The following is a 21,100-nucleotide window of genomic DNA, read 5'->3' as shown; positions in this document are numbered from 1 at the left end:
TTGGCCAGCCTTGCCAGCCGCAGAGATTTCCTAGCGCAGCTACTGGTTAGCTACTGGTCGGCTAGTGAAAGAGATTGCCTGTGTCCACGTGGGACTTTGTCCTCAAGCTCAGATCTGGGCACTCGCGTGGTGGGCTCGAATGGAGCTAGGACGCGGATCGTGGGAATCCTGACCTGTTCTTTACCTTCAGCAAGAAGTTGGGCCAGCAGAATCTCTTCAGGCAGTGAAATCTTCTCGAAGGTTTATTGAACCCGAGAAAGAAAAGCAAGGGGGTTAAAAGTCTCAAACGCAGGAAGTTAGCGTTAAAATTTTTAGGGGATGCAGGGATAATGAGTGATTTTAAGTAAGACTGGTGTTTTGGGCTTAGTTGGAATTGTTAACATTCTAACGTGACAAGAGTGCTGGCTGCAACGCCGCCAGTTTGTCTTATATTTACCACCACTTTGTGAAGTTCATCAATTTCCTCCCTCTGGAGAGGCTATTTGACTTCTGAGTCGTATCTGTAGCTAAGGTTGCCTGCCACCAGATGGCAGTCGTGCTTTCGCCATGAAACGCTGGCCCCTAACTTTTTGGAAGTGTACAGTGAGCAGTGAACAGAAACAGCTTGTTTAACAGACCTACAGCAACCACACAGGGATTCTATGAAATAAGTGTTATCAGCATTCTCTTATCTAAGAAAGTGGAAGAATGGGAGCACAAAACGCAAGGAGTAAAGCACAGTGCCAATTTTACAGGGACTGAAATCGAGGTTCAGAGGAAAATGATTTGCCCCAAGTCGCTGAGCTAGAAGGTGACAACTTTGATCTAGTTATCTCTGTATCTTTACTTTTTTGTCACTAGGGCCAGCAGTTTTCTATTGTTTTTAAATAGGGACTTACACAGGCAGAGAAAGACAGGTACCGTATGTTTTCACTTATTGGTGGATTAGGAGAAACCTAACAGAGGACCTGGGGAGAGGGAGGGAGGCAAACCATGAGAGACTCTTGAATACTGTGAACAAATTGAGGGCTGATGGGGGTGGGGAAGAAGGGAAGGGGGGTGATGGGCATGGAGGAGGGCACTTGTGGGGATGAGCACTGGGTGTTATATGGAAACCAACTTGACAATAAACTATGAAAGAAAAAAATAAAATATAAATAAATAGGGACTTACAGAAAAGAATATGTTTTAGACTGTAATTCTGTGGGCTCTGTTTCTCCATTTGTAAAACTAGGGCTGCTAAGATCTTTTCTGGTTTTAATAGCCTCTTGATGTATGCTTAATTCAGCATGCACATTGGCCCTGGCTCTGCTGTTTATTTCTTCTCTTTCCATGATCAGTTTCTGTGGGGCTATTAAAAACTTCTTTTATTATCTTCGTTACTAGGTTGATTTAAAAAAATTAATGAAATGGTGAGTGTGAATACATTTCAAGTATGAAATGCTTGCTGTACAGGCATGAAATGCTGTCTGTAGACATCAGTAATTCAAGTTGCATGATTTCAGGGGAGTATTTTCAGTTCTTCTCTTCCCACCATAACTCCAAATTTTCAAATCTTTGGAATAATAAAATAATATTTTGTGTTGTCTTTTAAAGTAATTTGCTAAGTATAATGTATGGCATCTCTTGTGATTAGATGTTTAGGACTGATGTTCTCATTTTAGAAATAAGAAAATAGAAGCAAGGAAAAGTCCCATTCTCATGATTTCACTGCCTAGTAATTCTTTTTTTTTTTTTTTTTTTTTGATAGTTTATAAAATTGGAGTAATTCTGTAGGTACAGTTTTGGTTTTCCCTCACTTACCATTAGTGAACATTTTCAGTTCATTGAACGCATGCTGTTTCCTCTGTTTTTCCTTGCCATATGGACTATATTTTGCTTTCTTTTATTTTTGCCATAGGCACTTGTTCTGTTTTTAAAATCTAGTAGTTTTCTTTGTGTTTCTCAAAAATATTTTTTATTTAGCATTTCTATAATTATCAAGTTTTATTTTATTGGATCTCCTTTATGTTAGACAAAAAAAATCTAGCTTATCTAAACCTCCCCCTCTGAAAGACAAGAATTAAATTTGTTGATCTCACTTCCCAGTCTTTACACCATTTGAAGTTTTAGACCTGGATTTTTATCAAGTTATTGCTTTTTTCAGATTCTTTCCTTTTCAAGACCAATTTTTGACATATGCCATGTGATATTAGGCATGGAGTGACTGGAAAGTGAAGCCTTTTGTGGCTTTGTATGGAGGGTTGTTTATTGCGACTACCTCCAAAATGTCTTGATGGAACCATCTATAGTTAGAACTCTAAATAAGAGGAATCCTGGCTAGAGTATGGCTAAACATCATCCTAAATAGTGATTCTGCCGATTCAGGGTACTCAACCCTGAGGCCCAGTGCTGTCTCTGACATTCCTTCAACATAGTATCAGGCGTCCCCAAGACCATTCCCAGAGTCAGTGATTTGCTAGGATTCAGGATCCAGGACTCAGCACGAAGTTGTACTCATGGCCAAGGTTTATTACAACTAAAAGATTCAGAGCAAAATCAAAGACACATGGAGCAAAGTCAGAGGAAACCAGACACAAGCTTCCAGAGTCCTTTCTCAGTGGAGTCACACAGGACATGCCCAATTGCCCCAATATGAGTTGTGACAACTGGTGAAGTGTTGCAAGCCAGGAAAGTTTGTTAGGGACTGGTGTCATATTTACCGAGGGCTGCTCATTTAGGCAGGCTCTGCTTGGCATGTACCAAAACTCCATACTCCCAGAAGGAAAGCCAGGTATTCAGTATAAACCATATTGTTTGTATTAACAATTAGGCATAGTGAACCACTCATCAATTCTGAGAATGCTGGGAACCGTCCTGAAACCCAGGATCCCAGCCAAGGTGCTGACCTTGTAAGCAAGCCTTTGGAAGATTGGCAGTAAGGCCTGCTATGTTCTGTTCTGCACACAGGGTTAATAAAGTTGACATCTAAGAACAGAATGATTGTGGAATAAGACTAACAAAGCACATGTAAAAGTTGATCCAATCTGAATGCTTGTAAAAAGTTTATTGTTGCTAGGATGTGTGTGGTTTGGGGTCTCTTTATTGATTTATGTGTTATACAGTAAGCCTCTCGCTGGAAGTTGTGTTATTTTTAAATTATGTTGTGAAGATGTGAGGGAAGTCTGGCTGTGACATCTGTCACTGCATTGATCACCAGGGTTGATTTGGCTGACCTGGCTGGTTAGGCAGGTGTCCCCTTCCTCCCTCACTGCTCCATGTGGATCCCTCCCAAAGCTGCACAGTAGGTCGAAGAGGGCAACCTTCTCCTCTAGAAGAGGGATAGAGGAGGACCATTCTTCTGTCAAGGGTATACTAGTAGCTGCACTCCCCTTCTAGAATCCCCATACAATCCCTCAAGGTCCATTTGTAGAACGTAAGGTAGTCAAGCTTCCAAGACTCCAGACACATCCAAATGAGGTGCAGCACGTGGTGCTCTGCCTTTCTTGAAGGGGAGGCAGCAGTTAAGAGACTGGCAAGCATAAGGTTGTTGATAGTGAGATACTGTGCTTTGATTGCTGCAGTAGGTGAATAATAATGACACTTGACCTCCAAATTTCTCACTTGGCCACAATTTACTTTGGGGCTTCATATTCTTGTTCTATGAACTTTCTGAGGTTCTATGTCTCTGCAGCAGTTTTCCATAAAACTATACTGATAAATTTGAGTTCCCAATGGTCAATTATTTGTGTGCATTAAAAAATACTTAATACAAAGAGATTCAAAGCAGTTCCGTTAATTATGTCCTTTCCTTCCTTCATTCCTTTCCTCTTGTCTCCTTTTTTCTTCCTTTTTTTTGAATTCATTCATTCACATATTTACTGAGTGACTGCTGTGGGCATAGTGTTTTCTGCTTCTGTTTTTTTTTTTTTTTTAAGGTTTTTCTTTCTTTCTTTCTTTTTTATAAATAGTTTATTGTCAAATTACTTTCCACATAACACCCAGTGCTCATCACCACGAGCGCCCCCCTCCATGCCCATCCCCCTCCCCCCTACATGCNGTTATTTTATTTTCCTATTCATAGTGATATTTGGGACTCTCCACCTTGTGTACTATGGCTTGTTTCTTGAGGTAGCCATTAGAAGTCTTTCTCAGTGGAATCTGCGTCCTTTCTCTCCCAATGTCTTGGGTGTGTTACGGTTTCCTATGGCTTCAGATCTTTCCATGTGATGCCTGGGCGCGAGTGCAGGTACGGAGCTCCCTACTTCTCCGCCATCTTGCCCCTTCCCCCGGTTTTTATTTATTTCTGAGAGAGAGAGAGAGAGAGAGAGACAGCGTGAACAGGGGAGGGTTAGAGAGAGAGGGAGACACAGAATCTGAAGCAGATTCCAGGCTCTGAGCTAGCTGTCAGCATAGAGCCTGACGCGGGGCTCAAACCCATGTACCATGAGATCATGACCTGAGCCAAAGTCGGATGCTTAACTGCCTGAGCCACCCAGGCACCCCTAGTGTTTTCTGCTTCTTGCAATGAAGCATGAAAAAGGATAATACACAAATGTAAGCCATAAGGATATGATGGTCTTATAAGAAACATAAGAGATGGATATTAAGAGCCATAATACCGAAGAATGTGTTAAATGCCAGAAAAGAAAGCAGATAATTATTCTGGATGTTCAGAGAAGGAGTCATGTGGCTCTAGGGCATTTCAGTGATAAGGGATGGTATCATTACTATCTGTAGATCACCTGTGTGGAGGGTACAGGTGAGTCTTCCCAAAATCATAATGACTTGTGTGGATTAAGAATATAACCTTTGATGTCAGTAGAATGTTGCTTTATGTAGAGGCTCTGATATTTGTTTGGGGACATTAAGTACATTTCTTTCTCTAAGCCTCAGATTTTCTCATCTGAAAAATGGAGGTAAGAATTTCCATCCTCAGTGGGTTACTGTGCATACAATGTATGGATAGCATTTGGCATGTAACCTATGTCAGTGGAAGCTATAGTGGCTGCTGCTGCTGCTCCTGGTGATGATGACACCGGTGTTGACATGTGCTTTCAGTTGCTGTCTTTAGCAACTGATGGTATATCACATATTTCTATTTGTCACGTTTGGAGGGAACACTGTTATTCTTATCTTAGGCCCGTTTGTATATTGAGAATATAATTGTTATGAGAAAACCAGGGTGGGTGATCCAAACTGATGATATTTCATTGAATGCTGAATCTGATATCTGTATCTAATAAAACATATTTTTTGTCATATTTTATGCAAATATGTGTATACATATTAGCTTTTGTGTGTATTTGTGTAGTATTTTCCAGGTTTGAAGGATAAATTGCTGATGAGATACTTTGTCATTTGCAGGCCGGCGGAAGCAGAAGTGGGCTGTGGATCCAAGAAACACTGCCTGGAGCAATGATGATTCCAAATTTGGCCAGAGGATGCTAGAGAAGATGGGGTGGTCTAAAGGAAAGGTATGTTGGAGAAGAGCAAAGAAATCGGAGCCATACATAAAGGCAAATCAGGAGAATGCATCTTTCTTAGGACACTGGGAGAAATTTATGTTTTTGATCAGTTAAGTGATTTTGGAGACATAACTAATTTGTAATGATAAAATTAGAATTTAATATAAACGTGAATTTTCTTCGTTTTTCATTTAAACTGCTGTGATTAGTATCACTCATAGTTGTGCCTTTTAATTAGCTGCACTTGGAATCATACTTAACCATCAGTGTTTTATATTGCTAAGGTAACATTTTGTTTCTTTTCATAGCTCAGAATATGCATTTTCCCATTTTCCTCACACTCCACTTATCCCTGGCTGAAATGGGATTTCTACTGATACTTTTGTGTTTAAATAGTTCCTGTGACAGCCTTTAATGATCTTGTTACCAACTCCAGTGGGTCCCTTTCTGTTCTCACGTTACTTAATTTCTTAGCAGCATTGGACATAATGGACTATTCTTGAAATACTTGTGTCTTGGCTTCCATAATACTGCTCTTCCCTGTTTTTCCTTCTACCTCATTGGCCACTCCTCAGAGTGTTGCTTGCTCTTCCTCTGCCGAGCTTTTCAGCCCTGGAGTTCCTCAGGGTTCAGCCCTAGTCCTTTTCTGTACTCTGAAAGGTGAGCATTTTCATTCCATACCATACTTCGAATGGTCTAAATTCTGAGAATTGTCAGGTTTCTACATCTGGTCCAGATCTGTCCTCTGAGCTTCAGGTTTATAAATCCACTAGCCTGCTTGACATTTCCACTTGAGTAAGCATCTCAAGTTTATAATTTTTGTTATAAAACTCTTGATACCCACCTCCCAGTCTTTTCCGTCTCAAGTTTTCCCCATTTTTGTAAATGGTCTTGCTTGGTACCTCTACCTCTCTCACTTCTCGCATCACCAGTCATTATTTCTCTCTTTTCAGGGCCCCATCCTGGTCCACGCACCATCACTGCCTGACCTCTCAGCTGCTTCCCTCCCTCCTTTTCTTTCTCTGGACCGTTGGCCGAACAACAGCCAGAATATCTTTTGAAATACAGAAATTAGATCATGGTGTTCCCCAGCTTAAAAGTTCAGTGGCTTTTCATTGTTTTAAAAAATTAAATCCAAATTCCTACCATAATTTTTAAGGTCTTGTGGGTCTGGCTCCTTTATATCATCTTATTTTCTCTTTGTCCACTCACCTGGAGCCGCCCGGGTTACCTTTTAGTTTCTTCAGTATAGTAGGCTCTCTGGGACAACTTACAAATGAGTGTTAACTGATTCAGGGGCTTGGGGTTTCCTTTCTCCACTCTCAGTGTTGTTTTATAAAATTATATAACAGAGACATAGATTTGTAATATCTCCAGTGGGCTCCATTAGTTTGGTAGTAGTACTCTGATTTCGAGCATCACCAAAAGGCATGTTCTCCATGGTGTGTACAGGGGCTGTGAAATAGGTCTCAGGTTGAAGAATTAGCACTCATTATTGTAAATGCATCCTTGGTATTACAGACATACTTCGTAAGATTCCATTAGATTGTGTCCTTTTTGAGGGTAAGGATAGTGCCTCGCTCCTGGATATTTCATAATTAATCGAATAGTTGATGAAGGAAGAAAGATATGATTCTCTTTATACTTGATAAAAATAATAATTCTCTGTGTGCTTGATCTCCACAGGGTTTAGGGGCTCAGGAGCAAGGAGCCACAGATCATATTAAAGTTCAAGTTAAAAATAACCACCTGGGACTTGGAGCTACAATCAATAATGAAGTGAGCAACAGTGTTTGCTGGGGGTTTTCCTTGCATGATTGGCTTTCTTTGTAAATGCACACATTTAATCTAATCAAATTGATGAGTTTTTATTCAAGTATGTGTCCTCCATGCTCTGGTTAACTAAAGAGCCCATAACTAAGCAGGCTTTTCATTACATAACATGCCTTCTTCTTGCCTTATTTTCCTTAGAGGATTCTTTACTTGCTTATGTCTAAGAGATCCAAATTAGTTTTGTTCTTAAACTTTGAAAAAAATATTCTTCATATAGAAATAATCATTTCGTTTCCCTGATGAGAGACTCTTGAATGCTGACAAAAACTGAGGACTGAAGGATGTGGGGGGAGGGAGGGATGGGCATGGAGGAGGGCACTTGTGGGGATGAGCACTGGGTGTTATGTGGAAACTAATTTGACAATAAACTATTTGTAAAAAAAAAAAAAACCAAGAAAAAAGAAATAATCCTTTCAGTAGAGAAAATAATTTTTATAAGTTTTTTCTGAAAGAAAGTGGTGACCTTTTTCTGTCCTTTTGTCTATTTTTAATTTTTTAAAAACATTTATTTATTTTTGAGAGAGAGAGAGACAGAGACAGAGACAGAGTCCAAGCGGAGGAGGGGCAGAGAGAGAGGGAGACACAGTATCCAGAACAGGCTCCAGGCTCTAAGCTCTCAGCACAGAGCCCGATGCGGGGTTGAACTCAGGAACTGTGAGAACGTGACCTGGGCCCAACTTGAACACTTACCCGACTAAGCCACCCGGGGGCCGCCCTTTTGTCTATTTCTGACTGTTGGTATACAGCAGTTGAATTTATTCAGGTTTCCCAAATACTGGTGCTTTGAAAATATAACACCATAATTAAAAATTATTGGCCTATCATGCTTTTCATTTTTAGTATCACTATAGTGTCTAAGTATTAAGTGTATAAGAGTGTAAGTATTCAGTATTCTAAGCTGAAAACTTTGTTCTTAAATTTTTATAGCCAACAGAATCTGATAGGAAATCTGGAGAACTATTTATCATTTTGGAGAAATACCCTAAATTATTTTGATTCGATATACTGAGCAATGGACTAGAAGTAGTAAGTGTGATGAGTGATAGACTAGAGCAGCTAAAATTTTCTGGACTAACAGCGAAAATTTTAAACCACTAGAGTTTATGTGAGGTTGGTTTTGAAGGTAGCTGTTGAGAGATAGATGCACAGATACACTTAGTTTTTAGGAGAAGCCTTGCCCAGTAAACCTATTTAACATGCCTTAACCTTCAGCATTCTTAAAAAAGGGTGCATAAGGCAAATTTCTGCATTGATACTTGCTTCCCATTGGTTGAGATTGTTTTGCAGATGTCCATTCCCTTTTAAAGTCAGATTATTTTTGTTATAATGAACAGATTAGCACCACTTCATGAGGGTGCTGACTGAGGGAACTTGGAGTCTTTCCTACTCCTTCCTCAGTGTTGTTTGTAAAAATTAGGATCAATGCAAGCATGTAGAATTGGGCGAAGTATTTTAAGTTCACATGAGCACAAAAGAGAGCCCTGAAGCCTGTCACTGGTTTTTTCCTTTGAGCCACATAATATTGCCATGAGAGAAAAGTAATGATTTTATTTTGCTTTGTTTTAATATTTAGCACGCAGGTTGCCTGTTAATTATTTGATTATAGCTAGACTGTTGATAAGTTATCCACATTTGAAATCAGGACTCAGTCTTCCAAGAAGCCCATTTTTAATATTGACATAGATAAATTATATTTTAAATTTATATTATTTCTTCATTCAAATTTATACCATAGTATTTTGATGAAACATTTAAAATTTTGCATTAATGATAGATTTCCTTGATTCCAAAATAAATCTATCTCAACTGGTGTAGGTAAACTGTAAGCTTACCTTTAATTGATGTTTTGGGTATTTTCAGGATAACTGGATTGCTCATCAGGATGATTTTAACCAGCTTCTGGCTGAACTGAACACTTGTCATGGGCAAGAAACAGCAGGTAGGGGAAACCTTTGATTTAAAATACTCTTACTAGGGGCGCCTGGGTGGCTTAGTCGGTTAAGCGTCCGACTTTCGCTTAGGTCATGATCTCGCGGTTCGTGGGTTCGAGCCCCGCGTCGGGCTCTGTGCTGACTGCCAGCTTGGAGCCTGGAGCCTGTTTCAGTCTGTGACTCCCTCTCTCTCTGACCCTCCCCTGCTCACGCTGTCTCTCTCTCTCTCTCCTAGAAATAAATAAAACATTAAAAAAAATAAGTAAATAAATAAAATAAAATACTCTTACCAATTCTTTTTACTGTAAGCATCATATATCTGAAAGTTAATTGATTGAAGCTATTACAAATAGGCATTTCTGTTTACATTTTAATGGTGCTCTCACCATCAAAACCAAACACTTTTTCCCAGTAATAGTTTCAGAATGGCAAGATAAATCTGTTCAGTTCACAATCTCAAATAGTAAATTGACCTTTCTAATAGTTTCAGAATGGCAAGATAAATCTGTTCAGTTCACAATCTCAAATAGTAAATTGACCTTTCTAATAGTTTCAGAATGGCAAGATAAATCTGTTCAGTTCACAATCTCAAATAGTAAATTGACCTTTCTGGAGATCCTTGAGTAGTGTGACTATAAACATGTTTTTAAAATACAAAGCAAAACCAAATACATCTACAAAGCAAGAAATATTAAATGGGACCACAAACCAGCAGCCAGCAAAGGCTTACTAGAAAAGCCTTTTTTGTGTTGATACTACCTAGTGAAATTTGTTTTACCTTTGAATGTATATAAGGATTAAAAATACTTAGATACAGTAAAATTTGTTACAAGGGGCTCAGTACTAGAAATTGTATACCAAACGTGTAGGAACTGAAAATGAAGCAGTTGAGTAATGGGCATTCCATATTAACAGAACGATAGTACTGTTGAGGGGATGTGGATGGCATAGTCCTCAGACTTTTGGGCCTTTGGTCTAATTTTAGAGTTTAAGGGAAGTTTTTTGTCACGTGGCCATTTGGAAAGCAAGGACGTGGTGTCGGCTAATTCTTGAAGAAATCTAGACTGTTAGCTCTTCTGCAGTTTTTAAAAAAATAGTGGTGGGGTGCCTGGGTGGCTTAGTCGGTTAAGCGTCCGACTTTCGCTTAGGTCATGATCTCGCGTTCGTGGGTTAGAGCCCCGCGTCGGGCTCTGTGCTGACTGCCAGCTCAGAGCCTGGAGCCTGTTTCAGTCTGCATCTCCCTCTCTCTCTGACCCTCCCCTGCTCACGCTGTCTCNAAAATGAAGCAGTTGAGTAATGGGCATTCCATATTAACAGAACGATAGTACTGTTGAGGGGATGTGGATGGCATAGTCCTCAGACTTTTGGGCCTTTGGTCTAATTTTAGAGTTTAAGGGAAGTTTTTTGTCACGTGGCCATTTGGAAAGCAAGGACGTGGTGTCGGCTAATTCTTGAAGAAATCTAGACTGTTAGCTCTTCTGCAGTTTTTAAAAAAATAGTGGTGGGGTGCCTGGGTGGCTTAGTCGGTTAAGCGTCCGACTTTCGCTTAGGTCATGATCTCGCGTTCGTGGGTTAGAGCCCCGCGTCGGGCTCTGTGCTGACTGCCAGCTCAGAGCCTGGAGCCTGTTTCAGTCTGCATCTCCCTCTCTCTCTGACCCTCCCCTGCTCACGCTGTCTCTCTCCCTCTCTCCTAGAAATAAATAAAAATATTAAAAAAAAAAATAGTGGTGAAATACACATAACATAAAATTAACCATCTTAGCCATTTTTAAGTGTACAGATTAGGGACATTAGGTACATTCACACTATTGTGCAACCAGCACACCATCCATTTTTAAAACACTTCATCGTGTAAAACTGAAACTCTGTCCCCATTCAATACTAACTCCCCATTCTTCTCTCTCTCAAACCCTTGGCAGCCACCATTCTACATTCTGTCTCTTAATTTGACTACCTCATATAAGTGGGATCATATGGTATCTGTCCTGTGTCTGGATCATTTCACTTAGCAAAATGTGCTCAAGGTTCATCCATGTTGTACCATTTCCAAGCATTCAGTTTTGTATCATTTACTTCTTTTAAGGCTCAGTAATGTTTCACTGTATGTACATACCACATTTAGCTTATCATTCATACATCAGTGAAACTTGGGTTGCACTTCTTGACTATTGTGAATAGTGCTGCTGTGAACATGAATGTATAATGTCTCTTCAAGTCCCTGCTTTCAATTCTTTTGGGTATATCTAGAAGTGGGATTGCTGGATCTCATGATAATTCTAAGATTTTGAGGCACCACCATAGTATTTTCCGTAATGCCTACACCATTTTACATTCACAACAGTGCACACAATGTCCAATTTCTCCATATGCTTGACAACACTTGTTATTTTCTGGGTGTTTTGTTTTGTTTTGTTTGATAGTAGACATCCTGATGGGTGTGAGGTGATATGTCATAGGCTTTTGATTTGCATTTCCCTAGTGATTAGTCATGTTCGACATCTTTTAATATACTTATTGGCTATTTTTATGTCTTCTTTGGAAAAATGCCTTCAATTCCTTTGCCCCTTTCTGAATTGTTTGTTGTTGTTGATGATGATGATGAGTTGTATTCTGCAAATATTCTGCAAACATTTTTGTAAGGAATTTCTTTTTGTTCCCTCTGCATAGTGTTTGGTGTATAGTGAACTGTCAAAAGATGTTTGTTCAACTGAAAGAGGAAAACCTTTGTGGAATTAAATTTAAAATCAGCCAAGTTCAGCAGACATTTATTGAGCTATATACTGGATACCGAGTTAGACTTGAGGATATGTACATGTATGAGACAGTCTCTTCTTAGGAGGTAGGTAGAGGATATACTGGTAATTGGTAAAATAATAGTGCAAATCCAACTCTGAGATTTATTGCAGTACTGCCTATAGGATGGAACCGAAAAGCATGAAGGGAAAGGTGCTGTGTTTATATTTTCCCTAATTCCTTCTTGTTGGAATCTATAACTTGGATAGTTTTTTAATCCATGGGATAACTATTAAAAGTATCCTAGCAGTTCTATATAAAAAGATATATGGTCCTAATACAAAGGATGCCAGTTTGTTAGCCAGAGAAAAACATAAGGGAAATGTTTTGCAAAAACACTAACTGGACTGCTATTAGGAAATGCAGGATATATGCAATAGTAAAACTCAAGGACATTAGCCCTTACTAATTTTAAACAAAAACATCTTTACATTCAGGATTTTAGTTGAAATCAGTAGAACCACAGATATGAATGTAAACATGATTATCTAAGACTTGTAGGTTTTGACTGTAGAGTAATAGTATCATGGTTTAGAGATGAACACCAGAGCCAGACTGCCTGGATTTGAATCGTGGTTCTGACGTCTCTACTTGTGTGACCTTGAGTACATTACTGAACATCTCTGTACCTTGGTCTCCTATTTGGTGAAATGCATATAATAGTACCATTCTCAGAAGGTTGTTGTGAGAATTAGTTATATCAGTATAACTAAAGCACCCTAACCTATAGTAAGTATTTAATAAGTATTAGCTGCTATAGTCCTTATGATTGTTATTTGCGGAGATAGAACTCCATAGTAGAATATTTCCTCTTGATTACTTTCAGTAATTAGAATATAGTGCCATCAAGAAAGAGTGATACTTTTCAGGTGGATAGATTTGGGCTCATTACTGAGGCTATTCCTAAGTGTCATTAATGAAATCAAAGGCAATAATATGCTTTCTCCCCAGATTAAAAAAAAAAAAATAGAATGCTCTTAAGATAATGAATAGTATAAATGGCCGTACTTGTTGACAGCAAGATATAAATAAAATTTGAAATCTTTATATGACTGATGGATGATCTGCAATTATTATAAAGTAAAAAAAGGAAGATTGAAAACTGTATATATGGCATGAGCTTGTAGAAAAATATAGAGAGGAAATACGTGTGTGTGCTTGGGTATGCATCAGTCGTTTTCAACTGGGGGCAATGTCTGGAGACATTTTTGGTTGTCACAATTGGGGGTGGGGTGCTTTTGGCGAACGGCAGATAGAGGCCAGGGATGCTATTTAATATCCTACAGTGCACCGGATAGCCCCTGAGAACAAAGAATTATCTGGCCCCAAATATCAGTGGTGCTGAGGTTGATATACATAGAGTAGCTCCAGAATATGTTCTGTATATATTTTATATATATAAAATATCTGTGGAAAAATACTGAAGAAACTGGTAAGAGTGATTGTGTCTAGGAAGGGGGCTGAGTGACTGGGAGGAAATAGGGATGAGAAGAAACTGAGCTTATACTACAGTCCTTCTGTACCTTCATGACTTTGTACTACATGTGTTATGTCCTACTCAAAAAAATGTTTAAAAATTAATTTTAAAATTGTTTCTTGAGCCCATTTACCTCATTTATGTCCACTTCCTGATGCTTCTGCTCTCCTTTGCCACAGAACTCAAATTTTCTATGCAAATTGATTTCAGTTCTCTCTTTTTAAAAACTTTTAACATGCCTTGAGTCAGTCTCAGACAGTCTGTTTAGTTGCTCCGCCTCTCTTTCACCTCTTCTATGGACAACTCAGTGTGTGGGGTGGGGAGCCCCAAACATCAGACTAACTTCTCTGGATTTCCTTATCCTTACTGGGACTGTGTAATTCTCTTCTTTGCCCCGCCATAATATCTTGGAGTCATCCCTCTTGCCCTCCAATATTTTGTTGCAGTTTTCTTAGCAAGAGAGACCATTAAAATGAGCCAGTTCACCATTACTGGAAGCAGGACTCTGCCTAGAATATTTTTTTCAAAATAAACTTTATTGAGGTATAATTTATATATAATACAGTGTACCCATTTTTTTTTCCAAATGTTTATTTTTGATTGGCGAGAGACAGAGCATGAGCATGAACAGAAGAGGGGCAGGGAGAGCAGAAGACACAGAATCTGAAGCAAGCTCCGGTTCTGAGCTGTCAGCACAGATCCTGATGCAGGGCTTGAACTCAGGAACCGCAAGATGATGACCCAAACAGCAGTTGGACACTCAACCAACTGAGCCACCCAGGTGCCCCACGTGTACCCATTTTTGAGGATACAGTTCCATAAGTTTTGACAAATGTATATACCTCTAATATATAATGTCATTGTAATAATCATGGTAAAGAAATTTTCATCATTATAAAAAATTATCGTGGGTCACTTCCAAGTCAGCCCCCTGTTCCTCTCCTTCCCATGCCTTACTTCATTCTCTGGCCCCAGACAGCCGCTGATTTCTCTGTATAGGTTAGGTTTGTGTTTTCTTTTCTGCCTGGCTTTTTTTTTTTTTTCTCAGCAGGAGTCTGAGATTTATCCATGTTGCATTTATCAGTAACTCATTTTATTCCTGAATAGTATGCCATTATTTATCCGTTCACCTGCTGATGGACATTTGGGTTGCTTCCAGTTTTTGCCTACTATACCCAAAGCTTCTGTGAACATTTCTGTATACATCTTCATGTGGACGTATGTTTTCATTTCAGCAAGAGGCCTGCACTCTGTGTGGGCTCCCTTCCGTGTGCCATGTCCAGAAATTGCCTCTTGACAGAAAGCTGGGGCAGTCCTTGAGCTCATGTCCTTTGTTGCCCCTCTATCAAGGATGACAGTCCTGTGCTGCCTGTTGTCCATGTCTAATGAGTTGTTTCATATCTCTTGTTTTCCCATTGTTTATAGTAGAGGGGCATGCCCCATAGCAGTTACCTTTTGTGAACAGAAGACAGGGAATCTTCCTCCTGTCTTGTTTAAAACCACGTCAGTCAGACTTTGCCTCACTGCTCCACAAAGTCTGCCCTTGCCAAAGTCACCAGTGACTTCCATGTTACTAAATCCAGCGGACATTTAGAAACAATTTTTTTTAGAGGGAGGGACAGAGGGAGCAAAGGAGAAAGAATCTCAAGCAGGTTCCATGCCCAGCATGGAGCCTGACATGTGGCTAGATCTCAACAACTCTGAGATCATGACCTGAGCCAAAATCAGGATTCGGATGCCTTACTCAGCCACCCAGGTGCCCCTCCAGTGGCATTTTTTAATCCTCATCTTCGCCCATGACATAGATGTTCATTGCTTCTTGGATCACTCATTTTCCTTGGCTTCCCAGACCCCACCATCTCCTGGTTTACTTCTTGCTTCACCAGCCGCTCCTCCTTAATCTCTGTTTCATTTCTCTTATCCCAGGCTTATCATGTCTGGGGCCCTGCAGTTCAGTCCTGGGACCACCCTTGTGAATTATCTACACCAATTCTTCATTACATCTTGGCTGGATGTAACAAACCATGGCTAGGATGTTTGATGACAGCTGCCAGATTACTCACTACGTTGTCACCCTCTCTCCTAAATTCCAGACTTGTTTTGAACTCCCAAATCAGTATTCTTCATCAGCTATCAACTTCTCACCCTTAACATGTTCAAACTCCAGTTGTGACTATTTCCCCACACCCACTCTCAGATGGTTTTATCTACCATCTTCCCCATTTCAGTTGATGTCAGTTCCATGCTTCTAGTTGTTCGAGTTCAAGACTTGTGTGCACTAGGAAATGTTGTTGGTTCCACCTTCAGAATATATCCACACCCTGACTGCTTCCTGCCCCCTGCACTGTAGCCAATATGATCTGATCATTTTTTCTTGTCTAGATTTATAACAGCTTCTGAAGCTGGCTTTCTCAGCCATGGCACTACTGAAGTTTTGGGCTAGATAATTCTTTGCTGTGAGGTTGGTCCTGTGCAAATAGGATGATTAAGCAGCATCCCTGGCCTCTATCCACTAAATGACACTAGCACCTCTCCTACCTGCCCAGTTGGGGTAACCACAAGTATCTGCACACATTGCCAGATGTCCCTTGAGCAAAATACCCCTGGTTGAGAGCACTGCTCTCAGTTGATCTTTCTTCATCCATCCATAGTCTCCTTCTGTATAACAGGGTGATTCTTTCAGATTATAAGTCTGTGCTCTCCTGCTCTCCTGCTCAGAGCTTCCCCCTGACCCCACTCCCCCACCACTGTTTCCTCCTTTTCATTCAGAATAAAAGCCAAAGTCTTTCAGTGGACTTGCAGGCATATATAATATGGACCTTTTCCCTTTATGACCTCATCTCCTGCCACTGCTCTTCTTACCCATTCCATCCTAGCAACCGACCCCTGTGCAGGTTTGTGAATACATCAGGCATCCTCTTGCCTTAGGGTTTTGCACTAGATTCTGTGTCTCTCTAGAATACTCTTCACCACTTAGCTTCTATGCATTTTCTGAGCAAGGTCCACACTTATTGCCAGTTGAAAATTGCTTCTATTTTTGGAAGCCAGTTGGAAATTGGTAAGAAATAGCAGTATAAAGGCATTATTTAGAAATATGAAAGAAGTGAAACCCAGGAGAACCAGCTAAGAGTGGAGAGAGATGGGGCAGAGATTTTGCCATGTTGTTGTTTTTTAGTTTTGTTGAGATATAATTCACATGCCATATAATTTACCTATTTATAATGTACAATTCAATGGCTTTTAGTATATTCACAGAGTTTTCACCAGAACCAATTTTAAAACATTTCATCATCCCTAAAGAAACTCTACACAGTGGCAGTCATCCCCCATCATACCCTCTTACCCACCCTAGGTAACTGCTGATTTACTTTCTGTCTCTAAGGATTTACCTATTCTGGACATCTCATGTAAATGGAATCCTACAACCTGTGATCTTTTGTCACTGGTTTCCTTCACTTGGCATAATGTTTTCAAGGTTCATCTTTGTTGTAACATGTATCAGTAGTTTATTCCTTTTTGTTGCTCAGTAATATTCCATTGTAGAAATATACCATGGTGTATCCATTCATTAGTTGATGGGTATTTGTGTTTCTTCCACTTTTTGGTCTGTTATGAATAATGTATCTGTGAACACTGTCAGTTTTTGTGTGGCCTGTATTTTCACTTTTCTTGGGTATAGACACAGAGTGAAATTGCCTCGTGATATGGCTACTGTATATTTAACTTAAGTAACTGCCACACTCTTTTCTAAAACAGCTACACCATTTTACATTCCCGCCAGCAGTATATGAGGATTTTAATTTCTATTCATCTTTGCCAACACTTGTTAGCATCTGTCTTTTTTATTATAGCCGTGCTAGTGGCTATAAAGTAGTATCTACATGTGGTTTGATTTGCATGTCCATGTCAGCTAATGATGTTGACCATTTTTTGTGTGACTATTGTCTGTGTCTTTGGAGAAATAGCTATTCAGGCCCTTTGCCCAATGTTTAATTGGGTTATGTGTCTTTATTGTTGTTTAGTAAACTTTTTAGTATTTTCAAGTACCAATCCCTTATCAGATACATGGTTTACAAATATTTTCCCCCATTCTGTGGGTTGTCCTCTCACTTTCCGTTTAGTATCATTTGAAGACTAAGGATACAGAAACAGGTAAAAAGACTCATCCCATTCTTGGAAGAAACTTAAAATCTAGTTCAAAAGAAAGAAATGAAACAAATACCAAAATAATTTGATACCCCGACTTTTTCAGTTCCTGAATAGTTGAGAGAGAGTAGCAAAGCTTTGGATGGTAAGGGTTTTCTTTGAAAATTTATCCAAATCTCTTTGTTTTCTAAGCTTCTTATTTCCTATCAGGTATTGCTAAGTTTGTATTACTGATGACTATGGCCGGTTTCTAGCACACATAGGCTTGGATGCCAAGTGTGCTACTGGGTTTATTTTTTTTTAATGTTTATTTTTTTTTTTTTAGAGAGAGAGACAGAGAATCCCAAGCAGATTCCGTGCTGTCAGCACGGAGCCTGATAGAGCCTGACCCATGAACTGTGAGGTCCTGACCTGAGGCAAAATTGAGTTGGAGGCTTAACCTACTGAGCCACCGAGGCGCCCCCTATTGGGTGTACTAACAAAGTGGACACAGATGAAGAAAGTCTAGAAAATAGACTAGAAAACAGTGATCCTGAATGTAGCTGTGAAAGAGGAAAACATGGAAAATATGAAACAGAAGTTTAAAGTGAGAAGGTCTAGTATCAAATAGAAGTTCAGCAGCACAAAGAAAAGAGAGAATGGGACAGAGGCAGTATTTAAGGGGATAAGGACTGAAGCCTGTCTAGAATTAGTGATAAATCCACAGATTCAAAAAATTTAATGAATCCAGGCAGATTACATTAAAAAAAAAATCTTCACTTACAAACATAATAGCAGATGTAACAATGTAACAATGTAGCAGAACATCTCACACGAACACACATGCACGGACGTGGCGCATATGTACACGCACATTCACTGAGAGGAAAGAAGACTCTTAATGCAGCCAGAGAAGATATGCTGATTATCTCAAAGAAGCAACAGTTATAAATGAAAACAGAGTTCTTAACAGTAGAACCCAAAAGACATTGGAGTAATATATTGAGGGAAATATAACTGGCAACCTAGAATTTTACACCCAGCAAATAAATTTTTCAAGAAAGTGGATAGTAAAAGTTTTCAGATAAAGCCTTATCACCAGTAGACCTTCAGTAAAGGAAATTTTGAAGGATGTATTTCAGTCAGGAGGAAAGAATACTTATTATCTGCAGTATTCCCAAACTGGCAGTAACCCAGCTGTCCATCAGCAATAGAATGGATAAGTAAACTGCCATGTTTGTAAATGCAAAGAAGTGAAGTTTACTTACATGCAAGAGCAGAGAGCAGGGGTTGGTCAACTTTTTCTATAAAGGGCCACATAGAAATAATTTGCAGAACATAGGGTCTCTGTCACAGCTACTCAACTTGGCTATGGGTCTGTAAAATCACCAATAAACAATATATAAACAATGGATGTGACTATGTTCCCCTTAAATATTATTTACAAAAACAGGTGGCAGATCAGAGTTGGCCTACAGGCCATTGTTTGTTCCCTGGTGTGGAAGAATCTCACTAACTTAATGTTGACAGAAAGACGCAAGACACGAAGATCACATCCAGTGTGATTCTACTTGTATACAAGTTGAGAGGGCAGATGAAAATCTGGTATTTAGGTGCCATACTTGGGTGGTCAGGTTATTTTAAAATACAAGGAAGCGATTACTATGTAAGACAATAGTGATTACTTTGGGGGAGAGGCAAGGAGTTGGTGTTGAGAAGGGGCTCACCAGGAACTTTTGGGGTGATATTAGTGTTTTTGTTTTTTTTTTTCCTGGTTGGTAATTACATAGGTTATTTGTGAGATTATGTTTTATGTACTTTCTGTGGCTGCTACTCTCCCACCCTCCCAAAAGTAAATTGTTAAAACCAAAACCAAAAGCAAGAGGAAGGGTAATAATCACAAAAGTCAGGATAATGGTTACCAATAGGACAGTGGTTTTCAACCGGGGGCAATTTTGTCCCTTGTGTGAGATGTGGCAATGTCTGGAGACATTTTTGGTTGTCACAGCTGGGGAGATGTTACCTCTATCTAGTGGGTAGAGGCCAGACGGCTAAGCATCCTTCAGCGCACAGCATAGCACAGCCCCTCCCTCCCCAAACAAATAATTACTCACCCCAAAATGCCAGTAGCTCGAAGTTGACAAACTCCATTCTAGGAGGAAGGGACACAGGGGTGCTGGATGCTTCTAGATAACAAGCAGTGTTCTGTTTTCTAATCCAGGAAGTGGTGGTGGGGGTGGGGATTGCTTTATAACTATGGACTTCAGCAGTTCCCATATATGATAATAGGTGTCACAATAAATCTAAAAATTACATAGTCCCTCTCTGGTAGACTTAATTACTTAAGTAATTTATGTCATATTAAACCTGTAATGAAGGTTAACTAAGAGTAACATGCAGCAATTTCAATACCAGGGTATCAACTGTAAATGGCAGTCACTTCTCTTACACAGATTCAGTGACATGATTAGGGTGTTACATGGACTTGAGCTGGCTTTGCATGACCATAGTCATGGAGGCAGAAGCTTTTGAATCTGGAGCTCTTTTTCTTAGAGGCATCCACACATTCTTGAAGAGGGAAAATGAGTTGACTTTGCACTTTGTTTGATATCATAACTTCCTCCTTCATGTACTGAATTAGAGAAAACTTCATAATTTCTTAGGTGATAAGGTTTTCAAGAAATCATCAGATCCAAGATTCATAAAGAAAGGAGCTATGAGATTCATTTTTGTAGGTACTAAGAAAAGAAAGCAGATTTTTGAGCAGTTTGTACAATGATAGCTAGAAAGTTACTTTTTCTCTGATATCGAGATTACTCTTTTCTGAGAAATGCCATAGTAGTTGCAAAAACTCTGGTTTGGGACAGATGTACTTTGTTCTATTGCTGATTGCCAAGGCTGAGCACAGTGAGGTCAGGCCTTTGTGATGTATTCCCGGAAGTATAGCCAGTGAAATGTTTAAAGTGACCCAGGGAATCCTGTATTATTTGTCAGGAAGGTAGTGAGTGTGTAACAGCTTCCAAGTGGTAGTGCTTTGTCTTCATGCAGTCTGGTCCATAGATTTATCTGTGTGGGCTGATTCCTTTGTGCATGAAACAAGCAGAAGACAGCTGAAGAATTCCTCATCTGTAGATTAAGTTCCACCTCAAAACCAGTAGAGGGTGCTGGTAGCCCTGCAAATGGGACGGAACAGCTTACTGTTCCAGTCCAGTACCGTAGAAACCAGGCCCTGCTCACTGCCGGTCCCACTATTGGAAAGCCTTTAGAATCTTCCTGTAAGGGAAGACCTGTCCAAGGAATGGACCTGGGGAACCAGTAGGTTATTTTTCTGCCATGTCCTCCTTGGTAAATACAGTATCTTCATCCAAGTGAATTTTTGGTCATGTTACTTGCAATAAAGCTGAAGAGCAGATAACACAATGACTCAGTAACATGTTTTTCTACTATAATAATATTTTTAGTTTGTTAAGACTGTGTACCAATTCATACAGTATGTGTTTTAACTAAGCAGAGAT

General features: G+C 39.6%; 1 protein-coding gene across 1 annotated transcript in view; it reads left to right on the top strand.

The window, feature by feature from the left end:
• PINX1 (PIN2 (TERF1) interacting telomerase inhibitor 1) overlaps nucleotides 1-21,100 on the top strand; it is a 90,362-nt gene that overhangs the window by 760 nt on the left and 68,502 nt on the right. The window contains exons 2-4 of the mRNA XM_077769734.1: nucleotides 5,326-5,435; nucleotides 7,113-7,205; nucleotides 9,120-9,198. Of these exons, the coding sequence (XP_077625860.1) occupies nucleotides 5,326-5,435; nucleotides 7,113-7,205; nucleotides 9,120-9,198 (282 nt within the window). The remainder of the gene's footprint in view (nucleotides 1-5,325; nucleotides 5,436-7,112; nucleotides 7,206-9,119; nucleotides 9,199-21,100) is intronic.

This window comes from Crocuta crocuta, unplaced genomic scaffold, assembly GCF_008692635.1.
Source record: "Crocuta crocuta isolate KB4526 unplaced genomic scaffold, BGI_CrCroc_1.0 scaffold551, whole genome shotgun sequence".
NCBI classification, from domain to species: Eukaryota; Metazoa; Chordata; class Mammalia; order Carnivora; family Hyaenidae; genus Crocuta; species Crocuta crocuta.
Note: the sequence above shows the minus strand (reverse complement) of the source record. Positions and strands in the feature narration are given on the sequence as shown.